This window comes from Mastigoproctus giganteus, chromosome 6 (assembly GCF_048544385.1).
Source record: "Mastigoproctus giganteus isolate SK-2022 chromosome 6, ASM4854438v1, whole genome shotgun sequence".
Classification (NCBI taxonomy): Eukaryota; Metazoa; Arthropoda; class Arachnida; order Uropygi; family Thelyphonidae; genus Mastigoproctus; species Mastigoproctus giganteus.
Genome location: NC_143580.1, coordinates 41,311,934 through 41,332,130, shown reverse-complemented (window position 1 = coordinate 41,332,130; position 20,197 = coordinate 41,311,934). Strand labels below are relative to the sequence as shown.

Below are 20,197 nucleotides of genomic sequence, written 5' to 3'. Positions count from 1 at the left end.
GGGAATGACCACCGCATATCCCTGGAGCAATATGGCCTTAGTTGCTAATGCTTCTAAAAACCAAATAACAAACAAACACGGTATCACCTTGCAAACATCACTGAAAGGGATCAATATGATTGTCGAGGCGTTCTCATCTGGGGAGGCGTTATCTTGGATGGACGTACACAACTCCAAATACTGGAAGGCAGTACTGTAAACAGTGCACATTACTGTACTGAGGTAATCTTTCCCCATGTGCATCTGTTCCGAGGTGCCATTGTCCACAAGTTCATGTTTGTGGATGATAACACCACACCCCACATCACACTGCAGCTGTAGCTGTTGATATGCGTTTGGAAAATGAGGACATTGTTCGTATGGATTGGCCTGCTCGTACAATCGATCTAAATCCCATCAAACACTCATTATAGCCATAGTTGCTTTTGCGCCATTAAACTCCCCATAACTCCCACCAAACACATATGGGACGCTCTGGATAGATGCCTAACGGCACGTCCACACCCACGAGAAAATGTTCGCCAGCTGAAGATGGCGCTGACAGAGGCATGGACGATTTTACGTAAGAACTTATCAACAACATTATTCTAAGTATGGACAAGTGGTGCAAAGCCTGCATCGACATTAGGGGTGGCCATATCTCCTACTGAGGACCACCTCTTCCCTTTGTTCCTTCTTTGGCAGTGATGCATCTGTATCATGGCAGCCAGTGCTAAGTTGCCATTTTTGAATAAAGTCCCTCTGTACCGTTTTGTTTCCATTGTTGTTGTTGTTGTTGTTTCCATCATCATTTCTGCACCTCATGATGTTCCTTTTGTATGCTTTTCCCATATCCAGGCCACTCCTATGAGAACCTACACGTGAAAACCTGACTGGTCCTTGATAACAGTCAAAATGAAGTTTTCTGTACAGAATTTCACAGGGTTAAGGCAAAAACTCACTATTATCACCCTGCATGAGCTCAAATTTTACTAAAGCACATTTCTGGAGGTCACTACCAGATAAAAACAATTTGCAGTTTTCGGTTTATTGGACTTTTTCTGTTTGTGCATCTAATTATAAACGGGTAGTAAACTCAATTTTATTGCATTTGCAATAATACCAATAGCTGGAATTCTGTGGGTTTTTACATTATTATGATGAAATGTGTGTCCCCTTCACTGAAATCTTGAGTCATAAAAGAAAACAAATAAATTTTAAGAATCTTTGTTCTCCTATTTTTTTTTGCTTGTTACTCTGTATCTCACGTTTGCAATTTGTGCGTGCCATGATCTTTGTTACTGATTGCTTATTATAATTTTATTTGTTTGTTTTAAATTTTACGATCCTAAAAAAAAAAAAAAAAAAAAAAGAGTAAAAAAAATATTTACATCCCAAGTTGTAAGTTTGTGGACTTACTGTATCAAAAAATGTTCAGCAACCTATGTAAAAAATATGGCAATAGATAAAAAATGAAAAAACTTACCACACACTGCTCGCGTGGCCAATATGATGCTTCCCTTCATTTTTTATGACATCCATTTTAAATATAATAGCTTCCCTTCATTTTTTACGATGTTGTGTATGATTTGGTCACCAACATTATAATGGTTCATTATAAATTTAACCGGTGCACTGTTTTCAGTTTTCAAACTTTTGAATAATTTCAAGTTTTTTTTTTTTAACTGAAAGCTTTTACCTATCATTTTTGCAATTTCTACTAAACAAAAAAAAATATATTTACTATAAAAAAAAAATTTACATCTCTGACCTAAATAATGAAACGAAATTTGTCTTTTTGTGGTGCAACGGAACACAACAATCAACGCGATGCACCAAAACAAACTAAACATTTTTCTTTTCTTATTTTTTTGAGCGGTGGATGTGAAGACAGTGAGGGTTGGCTTGCTAATCTCCCAATGACGACTTATAACGTCCACTTCTTGTCGCTTATTTATGACTTGCAAAACATCTGTTTATATCTATTTTGTTATTCGAGTACTTGAATTTAATGATTTCTGGTTGATTTTTTTTTTTTTAAATTTGGAGCCTTGAACTGTCCCGGTTAATTCAATCCCGGTAAATCGAGTCTGCTGTATATTTTTAATTAGTTCAATTAAAAACTTTATCTGGGGACAGCTCTGGAGTATCTGGAGTAGTAAATAAGAAAAGAAAACATAAAAGGAAGGAAAAACACATGTTACTGTACTGTAAAAACTGATATGTATTTCGTAGCCTTGGTTATTATAGTTGACTTCGTTGGTGCCGATTGCTTCTCTTATTCTTTCTTTGTCCTTTATTGTGTTCACTATTTATACTGACAAATTTAATTCCGTGTGATACTTGTTAATGTTTGACCATTATTATATATCCTTATTATTTTAATTTTCTGATCCAAATCATCGCTTTTCTTTTCTTGGTAGATTTACGCTTATTCTCTTGGTCGGAGTCATGTAATGGTCAAAATGAAATTTTCTGTAAAGACTTCACAGGGTTAAGGTGGAAACACACTATCACCTTACACCAGCTCACAATTTACTGAAGCACATTTCTGAAGGTCATGACCATAAAACAAAAATAATTTGCACTTTACAGTTTATTGGGCTTTTCTGTTAGTGCAATTCATTATAAACAGTAAGTAAACTATCTTATTGCATTTGTGATAATATCAATAGCTTGAATTCTGTGGGTTTTATCTTATTATGGTGAAATGCATGTCCCCTTTCACTGAAATCTTCAGTGATAAAAAAAAAAAGAACAAATAAATTTTCAGAATCTTCTCTTCATTCCTATTTTTAAAGCTTTGTAAACTTGTTGCTCACTTGGTATCTCACTTGTACAATTTGTGCATACTGTGGAGTCATGAAATGAGCAATATGGCAGAGACAGGAAAAAAATGTTCCTGGTTCACACAAAAAGGTTACTGATGCTGTTTTTTTTTTTTTTTTTGTTATAAATCATGAATTATTATTATTTTCTGATGCACCTGATATATAACTCACCGCATACATTAAATAAGATGTTCCTTTATTTATTTGACACACATTAATATGAGCACATATATAAGTATCATACCTAAATTTTGTACTCAATGGTTCTCTGAACTAGAAAAAATAGAAGTGACTATTGGTTTCATGTTTGTATTTTATAACTAACTTTTTTTCCTTCATTTTCAGCAGAATTGCTCTTTTTTGTTTTTTTTTAAATAACATGCCTAAAAATATTTTTAAAAAGTTTTTTTAGATATTTAATTTTTTTATTAAAAATTAATTTACATATAATCAGTATTGAAATCCATTAAGAAAAGAAGAAATATTAGTATACTGCAAGCAGAATTTAATAAACCTAACACTTTACTAGAAATAAAAACAAAGTTGGGAACTTGACAGGTTCTGTGCAACTGCACTTGTTAACAAATAGGAGCATAACTGCCACTAGGTTTAACATCAGAAGCATATGAAACAATTCCACTAAACTTCAGCAGCTATTTCTGAGTCCTTATTACAAGGCTACCAAGAATGAAAACAACAAAGGCTTACTGAAAATTAAAAGTATACTTACATATTTGCTTGATGGAGTGGTTGTAGGTAACTCTTCAACAAACCCTGGATTTCATTAACATGTGTATTTTCAGTATCAACAATATCCTTAAAAACCTAATTACAAAAATTGCATTAATCAACTTTAATTTCTTACATTATAAAATTCTGTCACTCAATATTTACCAAGTCAAGCATAAGCAATTAATTCTATACAACTGGCTGAAGATTTTAGCTATTAATACTAGCAAAGAATTGTAAAATAAGATTTAAATAATCAACTATTCTATTTATATATGTGTTTCAATTATGTAGAATGGAAATTTTCCATTAAAATTTAATTATACAATTCAAAACTTTGTAAAGGTAAAACCATACAAGATGAAAAATTATTTACAAATGAAAAAATTAAGCCAGCACCTCTACCATAACCTGCTTACTGTCAGAATTGTTAAAAAGAAGGGGGGGGGAAGAGGGAATCTTCATTTGCTGGCTCTTTTGATACAAATATTTACTGCTGGGTATTCCCCATCAACTGACTGCATGAGAGCTTTGTAACTGAAAGTTATTAGTATTAATTAGCCACATAATGCAAGGAAATCCCTGACCTTTGCTGCACCAGCCCAGAAGTAAATAGAAAAATAAAAAAATTAAATATAATAAATAAATACACTACCAGCATGAGATAGCTTATCTTATTCCTGTAATTAACAACTCTCTGGATAAAAGAAAACTTCTCACCATCCTCTACTTTCATAATTTAAATTTATAGCCCTTAGAAAGTTTGGGAACCCCTGCACTAAGTGAAGGACAGCTTCGGTGTAAATGAGGAAACAGACTTGGGTATTTTGATAAAATCATGCATGAAGAGCAGAATGCAGTGCAGTAGTGGCAATCAGGTAGCTAGGAAGGTGCACAGTGTCTTAATTGTACCTTAGGAAGTTGGTCAGCAATCGTTTCTAGCTTTTTGAAAGCTGGAAATCCAGTAAAAGTAAGTAGGAAAACAGGAGCTTTTTGGGCTAAAATAGGATGGAGTCCAACAATGCAACTAGAAATTAAATTTCACTGACAATACACACACATTTATATTAAAATACAGACAGGATCGTTCATCAGTACAGCAGTCTTTCAAACATCAGCATATCTGAGATTTTTGTGTTTGTGGATTTCTATTAGACATTAACTGATTTTGTATACTTCAAGAAAGATACTGTTGCAGATTCTGCCTTCTTCAGAAGTGACAAGTCAACATTATGTTTACAACAATGGTCCTGTCGTCTAGACCTGGCTGTCAGAAGAATTTCTAAAGCATCATCAAAAAGAGATTTGAATTCAGTTTTTGTTTTTCTCATCAGGCTAAATATTTTCTCACAACCAGCATTGCACTCATCAGTTCCCAGACCAAGGACCATTGGACAATTCTGTCTTCTTTCATAACAGTGTCTGGTAGATTCTCACACATTGATATAGATAGAGCCGATATTGCAAAGCAACTATTTCTTTATCCATAACAATGCAAAGAAGTACTGAAAACTTTCCACAAAATATTTAAAATCCCAAACAATGCCAATTGATGAAATTTGTGCTACCTTGGCTTTACAAGAACATCATTTTTCAATGGGAACTTGTGCACATAATCACTGAACAAACAAACAGAATCTTCTCTTGTTTTAAATTCTCGACAAGCTTGGCAGAAGAAATGTCTATGACCAAAAGTCAGAATCATTCTTCTGGATCGTTCTTCAGAATCATTCATCTGTTATGGTAATTAAATTCTAAAATGGAAGTGGATTTAAAAACTGCTGGTATAATAAAATTGCACATGAACATTTTTCAACATGTTTAGGGGTAATAATAATCTAACTACTACACGGATGAGAAATAAGTTGGACTGGAGAGCTACATTTGAATTATCAAATGTTATCATAACATTTAAAAGAAACATGCATTTCTTTATTCAAGCCAGAAGAGAGGAACATGAGCAAACTTTCTATATGAGTGAGGATACCATACCTAGAATTATCAGTTTGCTTGGTAATTGCTTTCAGCAGAAGTTTGTAATTTAGAAGTTCTTTTTCTCAACTTCATCAATTTTTATTCTTCTAAAATTTTTCGATGATCATAAAATAGATTTGAAAATGACTCAGTGCCACTTGATAGTGATTGCTTTTTGTATTTTTTAAAAGTCTGAAACATGTGTTTATACGGCTTCTCACCATTTCTAATCTCTTCTTTAAAAACAGATTTGTCAAAGGTTGCCACTGTTCTACCAGTCAACACATTTAACCAAATACAGCAAGTGTGTACACACATGCTTCAAAATCTTTCTTTTATTTCAGTGGCATGCATTAGTGAAAATTGTTTAAATCAATCTTTCAGCACCTCTTTCTAAATAGTAAATTTCCACCAAATATTCATCCATTTTCATGGGAATGGCATGTGCATCCCCTTTTCAGCACACAAATTTATAAGGTGACAAGGACAGCTTATTACCACCAGGTGCTCAATCTTCTCTTTTTAATACACTTCCTACTCGAGATATTAGGCTTACCATAACAAGTGCATTACAACACTAAGTGCCAGACAGTTTTTTTTTTTTTTTTTTTTTTTAAAGGAATCCCATATGTTTTCAGGCTGTTCAGAAGAAAATGTCCAATGTTTTACCACATAGAGTCATCTTTCAATGCTGCATTGAGAGCAAGCTGCTTTCAAGTTGAATTTTTTTTTTAATTACAAAAGGTCACCATAATGGAATATAGCTTGGAATCACTTGAAATTACTACCATCTGTAGCAATCACTTACTTCTTTCCCTTTCTGTGCAATTTCACTAACAATGCCTGTGTGGTTGTTCACAACCACATTTTTTTGCTATTTCACAAGTGAGAAACATAATTCTGAATGACATGCCTGCACGATCAGCACAACTCAGAGGAAGATTATGCTCTATAACAAAAGATGCAAGTAAACATTTGGTACATATCACATCATTGTCACAATGAAATGCTACATTTATTTTTGAATTTGTTTCTATGTACTTCATAGAAACACGTGTTTCTTGCTGTTTGATATTGAAAAATCACATCTACATATAATACATAAGCAAACTTTACCTTCTCAGCTTTCACAATACACAGAAAATCTTGCATATGTCTTCTGAAATTTGTCATATTTCTTCAGCACCTTACTAAAAGGCACTGTTAGCTTTGTAATACACAAGTACAATGATATGGCTGAACAATGTAATAGGGAATAAGGCCATTATCTGGCATTTCTATTTTGCAATGTAGACTAGCACACCTGATGGCCAATCTGTTAAAATAAGCAGAAATTTGCAGTTTTTAAAACATCCCAATTTTAATGTAGTTTTGCTATTTCCAAATTACTGAGGTGTTACCAGTTTTTTTTTTTTTTTTGGTTTGAAAATGATTAATTAGCTATCAGTCAGTATTAATAAAAACCAATGAGAGGTGCTTTGCACAGACTGAGTGCTAAATAAATCAATCACATGATTGGTATGGCAGCAATTTAGTGCTGCCATACCTTTAGTGAGAAAAAACAACCTGCAACATCACTGCTAGAAACCGTTATTAATTATACAGAAATATAACAAGTTACTTCACATGGTGAAATATTGAAATTAAATTAAATGAAATGTTACTCTGGGCACCAAGCATGAAGTTTAAGGTTTACAGAACATCCTAGACTTTAAAGGCAAGTTTATTTTGAAGATGTCACTGTTAAAGAGATGGTTGGCTGGGTGAGATTACCAATAAAGACGAGTTTCTTGTTGTTTATGGAAATTGTTACTAGGATCTGTATCTGGAATGATAGGTGTGGGAGATCTCTTGATCAGGATTGTTTTTTCTTAATAAACTAATTGAATTTTATCATGAGGGAAGGTGTTTTCTTTGATGTCTCAAAGTTCTTCAGTAAAGTCTAGATTTTCAACCAGCATCAGTGTTTGTGGTAGAAACTGAAAAGTATGGCTATAAAAAAAAAATAAGTCTCTATATGTTGCCCAAGTGTACTTAATACGCTTGGGCAACATTTTTTCGAATGGCACTTATTTAAACAAAATTTTAATCAAAACTTAAAATAAAAAGAATTGACTTTATTTCAGATATCTTTAATCTCAATTCAAAAGGATTTATTGAATAGCAAACACAGTATGCCATTCAATATTTAAATTTATTACATTTTCTACTTTACATTTTGCTGTTAAATTACTCACAAGGCAGTGAAGGATATTACTGCATCTAATGTATTTTTACATACAATAAAAATTAATTAAAATGGATATCAGTGGGACAAAATTACCTACTATTAATCATTACATTCAACTTACAATGCCCCGATACATCTTCATGTTTTCTTGTCTAACTGCAGTTGATATTTCCACCTGTCTGCTGGGGCTCCTTCCAGATTTTCCAAAATCTGAAATCAATATATAAAATTCAGAGTACTTGAAATTGGTTTAATTCATGTGAAATGTAGTTTAATATTTTGAATATTTTTACATATTTTAATCTGAATTTTATGAGGTTTACTATGACAATATTAAAATAGAAAGCAATTAAAAAATTTCCACTTAATAAACTGCACGTTACAATTTAATTTTATTAATTTAATTATTTATAAATGTTAAAATATTTTTAAAAATATGATGAAGTCTGAATAACAGCAGTAAAAGTTTTTTTTTTTCCTCAACAACCTTGTATTTTTATTTCACAATTAGAAGATATGCAACTTTCAGGGCTTCAAAAACATTTCCAAATCACAAGTAGGTTTGTGTATATTGTTTAGTTGGTTGTTTGGGATTATTCTAGCCCACTTACTATTTGGTCAATGCACCAGTTCACATGGTTTAGTGTGTAATTATGGCATGCTTGTGTGGGCTAAAGAATAACTCTTGGACAAAATTAATTAAGCGATACAAAGATCATGGAAAGAACTGGCAGAGAAATTACTAAAACAGAAAGAGGGAAAGTTTTAGGAATTCTAAAGGAGTGGTACATAGTGCATCAAACTGTCAGCATTAATTATGAGATCAGCAATGAATTCAGGGGTAATTCCCTTGGACTGAAAAGTGCTAATTTTTCTCTAATACACAAATGTAGAACTAAAGTCTGCCACTGTAATACTAATACTAAACAAGAGATGGATTAACATCTGTGGCAAGGAAATCCATGGAATCAATGATTTCAGTTAAAACATTTGGCATGGTCTCTCTCAAGAGTGGTTATGGTATTAAATGAAGCAAGCTAAGATTATAGGTACCATCCTTAGAAGATTAAAGGTTGGCTGAGGGACAGCAGATAGAGGGTAATTATATAAATGTTCATGCTTCAGGGTGGATAACAGTTGCTAGAGGGCTTTCCAGTAGCTTGTTCCTGATATTCCTAAATGACAGTGATGAAGGTAATAAATGGCATGCTGTGTAATAAATTTGCAGATGATATAAACTAGCGAGAGTGTTGAACTACGATATGGTACTTCAAGTGGATTATTTGAATTTGACACCAGAATGATCAACAAACCTACAATTATGGTTAGCAAATATAAGGTCCTGCACCCAGAAAATACAGTAAATAATCCAATTACTGTTAATAGATTTATGGGAGGGGGGGATTTAAGATAGTACTGGCTGGCAAGAAAGTTGTGGTTTTACAGAGCATCTGCATCTTAGGCCATATTGTTCCAATCGGTTCTATCTATAGAAATAGATGTTCACTGGCCAATTTGCATGTTATGCGAGCTGAGAAACCAAAACTAACTCATGGGAAAAAACCAACTTTCTCTACCTGAGACTGGCTAACTACAGAGGCTGCTAAGAATTCCTCCAGTCTCTCATAGGATTCAAATCAGCAGGATGGGGCACTAGTCAACAATGTGTACCAAGGTGACTAAGGCAACAAAACACAGGATTATGGGTATGGAACATTGGATGTGGAGGAAAATAATTTTAGACCGATGGCAGAGGACCATTTCACTGTGGCAACAGTGATATTTGAGGAGCAATACAGCATTCATTAGAATGGTGTACAACAGATTTTTTTTTCAAGAACATGTCTCCATTTTGGAATATTATGTTGAATCCAAAACATTTTTGCAATGCCTAAATAACATTTAATAATAAATATCCAAATACATCTGTATAATATTTGCACGACAACATTCATACAATTATGAACATATTCTTTATTAGTTACATCAAGCACACTAAAACTGGTGAACTCATGTCTACATAAGTAAGGTGGACACATGCAGCACATTCTGCTACAGCTTTAATTAAATTCTGTATTTATTTTTAATAAAATTTTGTTGTATTTCAAAGTTTTGCATTATAAATGGATAAACCTATCGATAGTGAGACTTGATTTGATTTTTATGATGCAAAAACATCGACGGTTATAATGTGCCAGGAATCAATAGTGAGACTACATCGTATTGTGGTCTCATTATTGATAGGTATAGTGTCAAGTATTGTGTAAAAAATTGTGTTCAAGCCTGAAATCTGCATCTGAAAAAAATACATCACACCTCTTGAAAGGCTGGTAAGGAGTATGGGGAGGGAGGATATACCTAAGAGAAGACTAAAGATTTAGCCTGCAGAGACTAGACACTAGGCATCTGAGGGTGGGATGATTTGATTGGGGGATGTATAAGGCCCTAAAAGTCAAGAGAAAAATAAACGAGTGGTATATTCTAGTTTGCAGAAGAGACAAGACAAGGAGCATCAATAAAACTGTACAGGGAGTAACAATGGAATGGATATCAAGACCATTAGCTAACTGACCACCGAAATAAATTATCTCCCATGATCACTGAAGTTAAGAGCTTTGAGAAATTTAATGGATGCTTATTGTCAGTCAATAGAGCATGATAACAATGGGGAAGAGTTTTTTATTTGTTTCTGACAGATGAAGCACAAGCCTGACATCCTCACATCATTTAATATCCTCAGAGAGGAATCGTCATTCAATATTAAGTTAACATAATTTAATATTAGCCCTTTTATGAGTGAGTTTGCAACGTGTGTAGGCTCACAATAGGAAATTTTCAAATACCAGACTGCTGTGGAGTGAATTTTAAACAATTGTAAAAACAAAAATGCTATTAAATATTAATTTGTTCTTATTTTGGCTCATATGCCCAGCATTAGAATGAAATTACTAAAAAAAAAAAAAAAATCAAACTAGAATTTTTTAAATAAATTGAAAAAAAAAAAAAAAAAAAAAGTAAATTTTAAAAAATTCATAAAAAATGCATGGTTATTTAATTATTTTTTTTCCAATGCTGTAATATCCTCTACATCTATTTATCTGTGACTTAATTCAATTTCATAATAAACTTCTGGCATCAGAAAGCCAGAGAATTTTGGCATCTTTACACCTAAAGTGAACAACAGCTGACTAGTGTGATCTTCCCCCTGTCATTTTTAAAGACATGAGCATTAGTAGTGGCATATGATGCAAGAAAGCAAGCTTATACGGTATCAGCATAAAAAAAATATTAAAAAAAAAAAAGACGACACTTCCCATTTCACTTATTTATTTCCTCCAAACTTTTGTCTAGTTCTTCCTTGAATTTATTTAAGCTATTAATTTCCACAACGACAGATGAAAGTCTGTTCCAGCAATCAACCACTCGCTGGCTAAAGGCAAATTCCCACACCTATTCTACAACTATCTTTACTCAATTTGAATTTATGTCCCCTCAAGTGAGTAATCAGAGCAAGAAGAATTCCATCAGCACTGAGTTCACTCAAACCATTCAAAGCCTTAAACGTGTCAATCAGATCACCTCACAGGGACCTAGTTTCCAGATGCAGCAATTTGCAGAACTGAAGCCTTTCTTTGAGAGGCTTCAGTTCTGTAAATCTGCAGGCTTCAGTTCTGCAATTCTTACCTTCAGTTCTGAAGGTAAGAATACCCTTTTGTTCCCCCTCACCAATCTCATTTCCCTTCTCTATACTCGTTCAAGCAGCTCTATATCCTTCCTAAAATGAGACCTCTAAACCTGCATACAGTATCTAGGTGTGGCCTGACCATTGCCTTATACAAAGGGATAATCACCTCATTATCCCTGTTAGCAAAATTCTTGTATATCAATGACAAAACCCTATGAGCTGTGCTGGCAGCCTGTCGGTACTTCTCAGAGAATTTCATAGCTGAATGCATAATTATCCCCTGGTCTTTTTCATTCTTCACTACCCTGAGTGTAGTACCACACAGTTGGTACGTTACTCTGGGGTTACTGCTACCCACCTGCAGTACTTTGCATTTGTCAATATTTTCATGCTGCCATCTATCAAAACTGTCTACTATTTTGGAAACACCAATAAGAGATGACACAGCTTAGTTATGGCAGTTACTGGAAGATTAAGGCAATTTGTACATTAACAGGAGCATTATTTAAAAGTTTTGAAAAAACATAAATATATATACGGTGGAACTTCTCTATTACTAACTTCTATTTAACGAATTTCTCTATATTACGAATTTTTTCGCAAAACGTTGCACCTTGAAACGAAATTACATGTAAAATTAACCCCATATAACGAAGTGTTAGTCTCTCTATAACAAATTTTAAAAAAAATTAGTAAAAGCATTTTTGAAGATTTTCAAGCATTTACTGCTAAACAGCAACTCAAATATACTGCCTCCTTCCCTCCGAAATTTCGCATTAGCATCTGGAATTAAATAATCGTCCTTTTAGTGAACACTTGTGGCCGTTGACGTCCGTAGGAGGGTCTTTGTTTCATTTTTGTTACAGTTATTAAACCAAATGGGTTTTCTTAAAAGTGGTCGTAAACTTTACAATAAATAGGGTAGATTTGTAAATTGATGTTGGCTCAGGGGAAAGCAAAATTCGCTGCGGTAAACCATTAGCATGCTGTGGCGGCAATACATAGAATGCTACCATAGTCTGTTTTCAGTAACGCCTACTGAGTGACATTCGTTTCTCACCTCAACTGTACCACATGACCTTCATGTCAATCATTATATGATATGTCTGTTCTCGTCTAACTGGACCCCAAGTAGATATGTTTCATGAATTTTTTTTTTTTTTCGTTCATCAATCACATAGGCTATATGCTCTTTTTTTTTTCGGAAAAGTAACGTACAGCATACGTTAATCATAAATTTTCTTTCGTGTATATATGAATGAAAGCAGAATAAAAGAAATTCACAAAGTCGTATATTTCTTCAAAGTGAGTGATACTGTTGAATTGGCAAGCAAACGTCATTGAGTAGGCGGTACCTGTACTAACAATTCACTATATGGCCAGTGCAGCAAAGGTTGAGGTGTAGGTATCGGCAAGAGCTGCAGTCCAGTAATTTTTACAATTGCGAAAACAATGTCGAAGATAAAGTGTTTAGGTATTAGTGATAAAGCAAAGATTATTATGATATTGACTAGGGTTTTAAGAAAAAAGATGTTGCAGAGAAATATGGCATATCTGCAAGCAGTTTATCTACGATTTAAAAAAAAAAAAATCTGGAATCAATTTTAAATGCAATTGAAGGAGGAGCAGACAAGAAGCGAATTAAGTGTGTATATACAAAGATGTTGATAAAGCTGTTCTGAAATGGGTGCAAATGATATGTGAAAAGAATATCCCAATATCAGGCCTAATAATTAAGCAACAAGCTCTGAAATTTGCACAGTCCCTTGGACATACAGAATTTAATACGAGCACTGGGTGGCTAGATAAATTTAAGAAGCGCCACAGAATTGCGGAAAAGGTTATTTGTGGAGAAAGTGTTAATGTAAGCGAAGAAGATTGCAACAGTTGGAGGAACAATACCTTAAAGAAGATTTTGGAAGAATATGAGCGTAAGGATGTTTCTAATGCTGACGAAATGGGTTAATTCTTTAAATGTTTACCGAATAGAACACTTGTTTTTAAGGATGATAAATGTTTTGGCGGAAAACAAAGCAAAGAAAGAATCACTGTGCTAGTTGCAGCAAATATGACAGGAAGTGAAAAATTAAGACTTTTAGTCGTTGGAATATCAAAAAACCCAAGGTGTTTTAGAGGCACAAAATCTTTGGAAGTTGATTACACCTTTAATAAAAAAGCATGGATGACAAAGGATATTTTTGAAGAATGGATATTAAAACTAGACAAGCGTATAACAAAAGAAAAAAGGGAAATCGTGTTGGTAACTGACAACTGTCCGGCACATCCTGCCAAACTTAAAAGTGCGAAGTTGTTTTTACTACCAAACGTAACGTCAAAACTCCAGCCAATGGACCAAGGCATTATTAAAAATTTTAAATTTCATTATCGAAAGAGAATAATAATGAAGATTGTCAATGCATTATCAGAAAATAGAAACTTGGAGGTTACAATTAACCTTAGAGATTGCATCTCTGAACTGGCAAAAGTTTGGGCAAACGATGTCACTGAATACACTATTCAAAATTGTTTTTCGAAAGCGGGATTTGCATTGAATACAGAAGTCGAACAACGACTGGACGAACAAGATGAACTGCCCCTTTCACAACTGAAAAACTTTTGGACATTATTAGAATTGTCTGGAAACATCGAAAATGAAATAACAATAGATAGTTATGTTTATGTAGATCACAGCAGAACATGAAGATGAAATACTGCAAATGAAGATGAAATACTGCTGAACAGTGTTAGACGCGACCATGATCACGAAGAAATTAATGATGACACTGAAGAGACGTATCAGAACAACCCGTAGAAAAGCCAACTCACGAAGAAATGATTAATGCTTTTAAAACAGTTCGTACGGGTCTACAGTTTTGTGAAAATGTTCCTGATAATGTTTTTAATGCTCTGAACAAATGTGAGGTTTTCTTTGAGAATCAGACAATTTTTTAATTGTACTGTGCAAATGAAAATTACAGATTTTTTTAATTTGTGATATTTACCGGCGAAAATTGTGAAAATGTAATTTAAATAAGTATGTTTTTGAAATAAAATACATTAAAAATAAATGTAGATTCATTTTCATTTTCTAATTAGATAATTTCTAATAAAAAAGATATTCTCTGTATAACGAAATGTCTCTATAACGAATTTTTTTGCCGGATTTATCGAATTCGTTATAGGGAAGTTCGACTGTATATATACATACTTCCAGAGCTCACATATAAAAAACATATTACATATATATACGGTAATTCGTGATGGCATAACTTCAGAAGCTGATTTCTGAGGCAATTTTGAGCAAAAATGTTCATATAAACATGAGTCCAATTCTGAACAATTACAAACTTGTGTAATATTTGTAGATTCTCAGAAAAGCACTATTACAAATTGCACTCATAATTCGTGCACTTGTGTGACTTTGATGAAAAGTAGCATGGAAAAACAATGCAGCTATACAAAACAATGTTGTGCACAGCATTGTTCTATTGTCTTCACTGTTACTTTTAAAGTGTTGATTATGTCAATACGGTATACATTTATAGATTTTGTGATGGAAATGCTGTTGCTGAATAACAGTAATATTTTCTGAACCATAGAGTTCCAGGGGCTCAACATCTGGTGAGTATGGGCTTGGCAAATCCAGGGTCCTGAGCTGGATATCATCATTCTTCTCTTTCTTGCTTTCTTGGTGATTCCCTTCTACCTCTCTCAGGGTAATGCGGGAACTTTTTTTTTTTTTTTTTTTTTTTTGGCTGGTGTAGCATAAGCCTCAGGCTTCCTTGTGCCATATGGCTAATAATAATAATAACTGACAAGTTATTAGCAAGTTTTCCAGTGTGAGATACTGGATGACTGTGCAGCATTCACATCCCTTATGAACCTGTGATTTAATAATAGTGGCATGTGATGCAAGAAAGCAAGAATATGAGATTATATAGCATCAGCCAAAAAAAAAAAATTCACACAACCATTCCCTCTAAATGTTTGTCCAGTTCCTCCTTAAATTTACTTTACCTATCAACTTCTGCAACGACAGATGGAAGTTTGTTCCAACAATTAACCACCCACTGGCTAAAGGCAAATTTCCACACATCTATTCTACAGCTATCTTTCCTCAATTTGAATTTATGCCTCCTTAGGTTCGTAATCTAAACAAGTGGAAGAATCCCATAAGAATTCAGCGTGCTCAACCCATTCAAGGCCTTATACACCTCAATCAGATCACTTCACAGGCGCCTAGTCCCCAGCCACTGGAATTCGCAGAACTTAAGCCTCTCTTGGTAAGAGGATCCCTTCATTCCCTCACCAATCTTGCTGCCCTTCTCTGTACATGCTCAAGCAAATCTACATCCATCCTAAAATGAGGCCCCCAATCCTAAAAAGCTTTCCTGAAATCCAAGTATATGATATCAAAATTATTTTTTGCATCCAGTTCTTTTGTAACCACATCATAATATCCAATCAAATTTGTCAGACAAGACTTTCCCTTAACAAATCCATGCTGTGTCTGAATTATTGCTGCAGTCTTGTCTAGATGTTCCTGCAATACATCTTTAACCAATGACTCCATTATTTTACCTGGAACAGAAGTTAAATTAACTGGTCTCTAATTACTCATGTCACCCTTCGATCCCCCTTTGTGAATTGGGAATACATTTGCACATCTCCAGTCCGGGACCTCCCCTGAGTCCAAAGATGTTCTCATAATTATGGCTAAGGGCTTGCTTAGTTCCTTTGCCACCTCCTTTAATATAACTGGATAGATCCCATCCACCCCAGGTGCCTTTCTTACGTTTAACTTCAATAATTTCTCCTCCACTTTGCTCTCAGTTATTACAAAATTATTAAGCACCCTGCTACAATTTGATAACCTTCTGGCATTTTCAATCCTTAATAACTCCTCATGCGTGAATGTAAATGCAAAATACTCATTCAGTTTGTTCGCTATCTGAGCAGGATGATCAACAGTCGAATCATCGATATCAAGTGGACCAATCTGATTCATCCCCTTCCTTTTAGAGTTTATGTATGTAAAGAAATCCTTGCTGTTTTTCTTAGCATCCTTTGTGAAAGATTTCTTGTAATCTGCCTTCGCCGGCCTTACCTCCTTTGTGAATTGATTACAATTTGACAAGATGTTTCTAAGCAGGAGAACATCATAGGTGGTAAAGAGTAGTCCTTTTGCTAGTACACAAAGAATATCCATGCCTGTTTCCCAATCGACAGTATGGAGATCACTGTATAAGGGAGGCATGTATCCATACTATGTGCAGAATGTTCAACACCTCAAACCTAGGGATACTGCCCAATGGCTGAAATTCTGTAAGTGGCTGAATAACAATCACCATTTATGTCATTACCTCCTGTCGACTGATTAAGTTCTACTCACCTAAAATGGTGTCAACAACACACAATTCCAATGATTTGTGTCAGAAATGAATCATCCCCATGCCACTGTTTAGAGTAAGTTTCAACACTGATTCATTGTTAATGTGTGGTATGCAATCCTCTATGATCAGTTGATTGGTCAATTTATTTTTGAGGGTTGTCTCAGTGGATAGGTCTATCTACAACTTCTGCAAAATGAATTGCTGCAACTATTAAATGTCCTTTTGGCTACACAACATCAATCATACTTCCAATGTGAGAGAGCTCCTTCTCATTGTTCCTGTGTAGTGGTTACTCACCTCAATGACCAATTCCCTGGGCAGTGGATTGGTCACAGTAGTCCACAAAATTGGGCACCTAGGTCACCAGACTTAAACCTTTTATATTTTTGCCTGTAAGGTGGATGAAAGAATGAAAGATCTTATATATCACCTGAAAGTGCAAGGCACAAGATGCATTACTTGATTGTATATTGAATGCTATTGTCCACATAAAAGACAGTCATGATGAATAAATAAATATATCAACACTTTACAGTACTGTTTGTGTCTATCATTGTTATTTTTATTTTTCATTGCTCATAACTGCTTTGCTCTTTTGTTTTTTCGTTTTTTTTCTCCAAACAGTCACAGCTTTGTAATTATTCTGAATCAGACCCATGTTTATATGCTCCTTTTTAACTCAAAACTGCCCCAGAAACCAGCTCCTGAAGTTATACCATATATTTGTGAATCACCCTGTATACTCCAGAAAAGGTTAACACATAAAACATAAGTATCTCGATATGTTATTAAAGAAATTCTAGATTTTAGTGAATTCTAAAAATCATATCTGATTTTTAGAATGACTAGTGGAGAGAGAGAGAGAGAGAGAGAGAGAGAGAGAGAGAGAGAGAGAGAGAGAGAGAGAGAGAGAGAGGTGAAATTTGTTGTAGCCAATCAGTTCTTAAAATTCACTTATTTTGTGGTCAAAACACCAAAAAGGATGACAAGCTAGAGCTACAAAACATTAAGGAAGGAAAATGATAGCAGCAAACACATTAATTAGTTTAGTTACCTTGTTTATGTTCTTTCACATAATTACTTGGAAACCAACCAGTAACACCATTTAGTGTTCCTTCCCACCAGCCCCCATCCAATGCCTGTGTTACTGTAATGATGTCCCCTTTCTTGAAACACAACTGAAAAATAAATTATTAGAACAGATGAAAAAATAAGAATAAACTTATTCTTATAACTTAAACTTATAAGATATCGAAATTTTAGTTAATGAGTATGCGAATTTCTACCTTAAACCTGTTTCTACCATACTTGACCAAGTGTGGTAGAGGTATACCCGAATATTTTTCTCTTTTTAGAGAAAATATTCAGTTTATTACCATTAGGTTATTACCCAGTGATAATAACAACTAGGAAAACTGATAATAACAAAGCAAAAGCTGCAGAAAAATAAGGCATTCTAATCATGAAGAAATAACCATACACAAACTTTTTCTTTCTGTACCCCAAAACACACACACACACACACACACACACACACACACACACACACACACACACACACACACACACACACACACACACACACACACACACACACACCTACCTTAAAGAGGTAGGTGTCCCAAGGTATATTAACACTATAATTAAGAAATCTCACAATCTAATGTAATTCTTGATAATATTCTTAAATGAAGACTGACCTAGAAAGTAACCAATATCTGGATTTGGATTGCACAGTGATATACAAAAATCCTTTCCTTTCTTTCCCTTAGAATACTAAGTACAGTACGTTTACACTTGCAACTAAATTTTATTATACAGTGAACCACTGCTTTACGATATTAATCCATTCAGAGACGCCATCGTTTCATGAAAATATTGTAATGTGAACCCAATAACACTTTCAAGCATGCTCTGACCGGTAAAAAATGTGCACAAACAAATAATTGCACTCTATAATGGTTAACAATGTTATAACATTGACAGCCATGTGGGGTCACTAGGTGACCCCCAATCATGTGATTTTTATAATGCAAATTGTACATATTGATTAAAAAAATTGATTAAAACTAATATATTGATTAAAGTACAACAAAAAAAATCACTTCAACTAAAGGATGCAAAATCAAAACTAGTGGCCAACACGTTTACAAATGCAGCTACTGACTGATAGGAAGGACCAAATGGTCCGGTTGGAGACAATCGTAAGCCCATCCCATCAAAGTGAAATAAGTAGGCACTGGCTAACATGATCACTGATTAGTGGAATCAGCCACTTTAATTTCAAAAACCAATTTCAACACTTTCATCATTACCATATGTTTCGGTTATAAAAATCAATTTGAACAATTTTGTGATATTTTTTCTGAAACACATTTCTAGAGGTCACTACCATAAAGCAATAAAACAATTTTGCAGTTTCCAATTTATTGGGCTTTTCTGTTAGTGTAATCTATTATAAACGGATAGTAAACTCGATCTTATTGTATTTGCAATAATACCGATAAAGCTGGAATTCTGTATGTTTTTATGTTATTATGGTGAAATGTGTTTCCCCTTCCTCTTCAATCATATAAAAAAACAAATAAATTTTGAGAATCATCTCTTCATTCCTACTTTTTAAGCATCGTAAACTTGTTACTCCATATCTCACTTGCGCAGATCGTGTTAGTTGCAATGTGTGTGCCGTGCTCTTTGTCATTGATTGCTTATCTTTTTTATTGTTTTTAAATTTTACAACCCCCCCAAAAATGTCAGTGAACAGAAATATCAATTAGTAGGTACATATTACAGTATTAATTAAGCTATGTATGTAAGCGTAAATTTATTTTTATTTTACTAAGCTGTGGAAAATATTCTTCCGATTTTTAAGTGTCATTTAATTTTGTTAATTGGCAATGCAAATTTTTGATCTTTACTTTTATAGCCTGTTGATAACATTCCTCCTATTTTTGCTTATTATAATTGCCATTTTATAGAATTAAAATTCAATCATAAATGTGATCACAAAGACTGGCATTTACCACATTAGTGAATGGTATTTTATTATGGAGAGTCCATCGTAAAGTGATTTCATTGTATAATGAACCAACTGTAAAGCGGGATCCACTGTACTTGTGTTTTTCACTGTTAATTGATAAAGTTATCAATTAACACAGTCACAATCTGATCTTGTGGTTCTTGTGGAACATTCACTTTTCATCCAAAATTAATTTTGTTTTAGCTGGACTTTTAAGAGTTATGTGGCCATTTGTTTATATGGATTTAGACTTCCCTTCCACCAGAGTTTGAGACTGAACATCGCAATCTCTAACATAACAAACAGCCTTGCATGCAAATCATTTCTGGCAATGACAAGAGCCAAGAAATATTCAGT

General features: G+C 34.0%; 1 protein-coding gene across 1 annotated transcript in view; it reads right to left on the bottom strand.

Moving 5' to 3' along the window:
• The window catches only part of LOC150084187 (rho guanine nucleotide exchange factor 7-like), a 276,673-nt gene that overhangs the window by 215,354 nt on the left and 41,122 nt on the right, over positions 1-20,197 (bottom strand). Inside the window, exons 3-5 of the mRNA XM_090376150.1 lie at positions 17,876-17,999; positions 7,865-7,953; positions 3,541-3,635 (exon numbers count right to left, since the gene is read on the bottom strand). Coding sequence (XP_090232276.1) covers positions 3,541-3,635; positions 7,865-7,953; positions 17,876-17,999 — 308 coding nt within the window. The remainder of the gene's footprint in view (positions 1-3,540; positions 3,636-7,864; positions 7,954-17,875; positions 18,000-20,197) is intronic.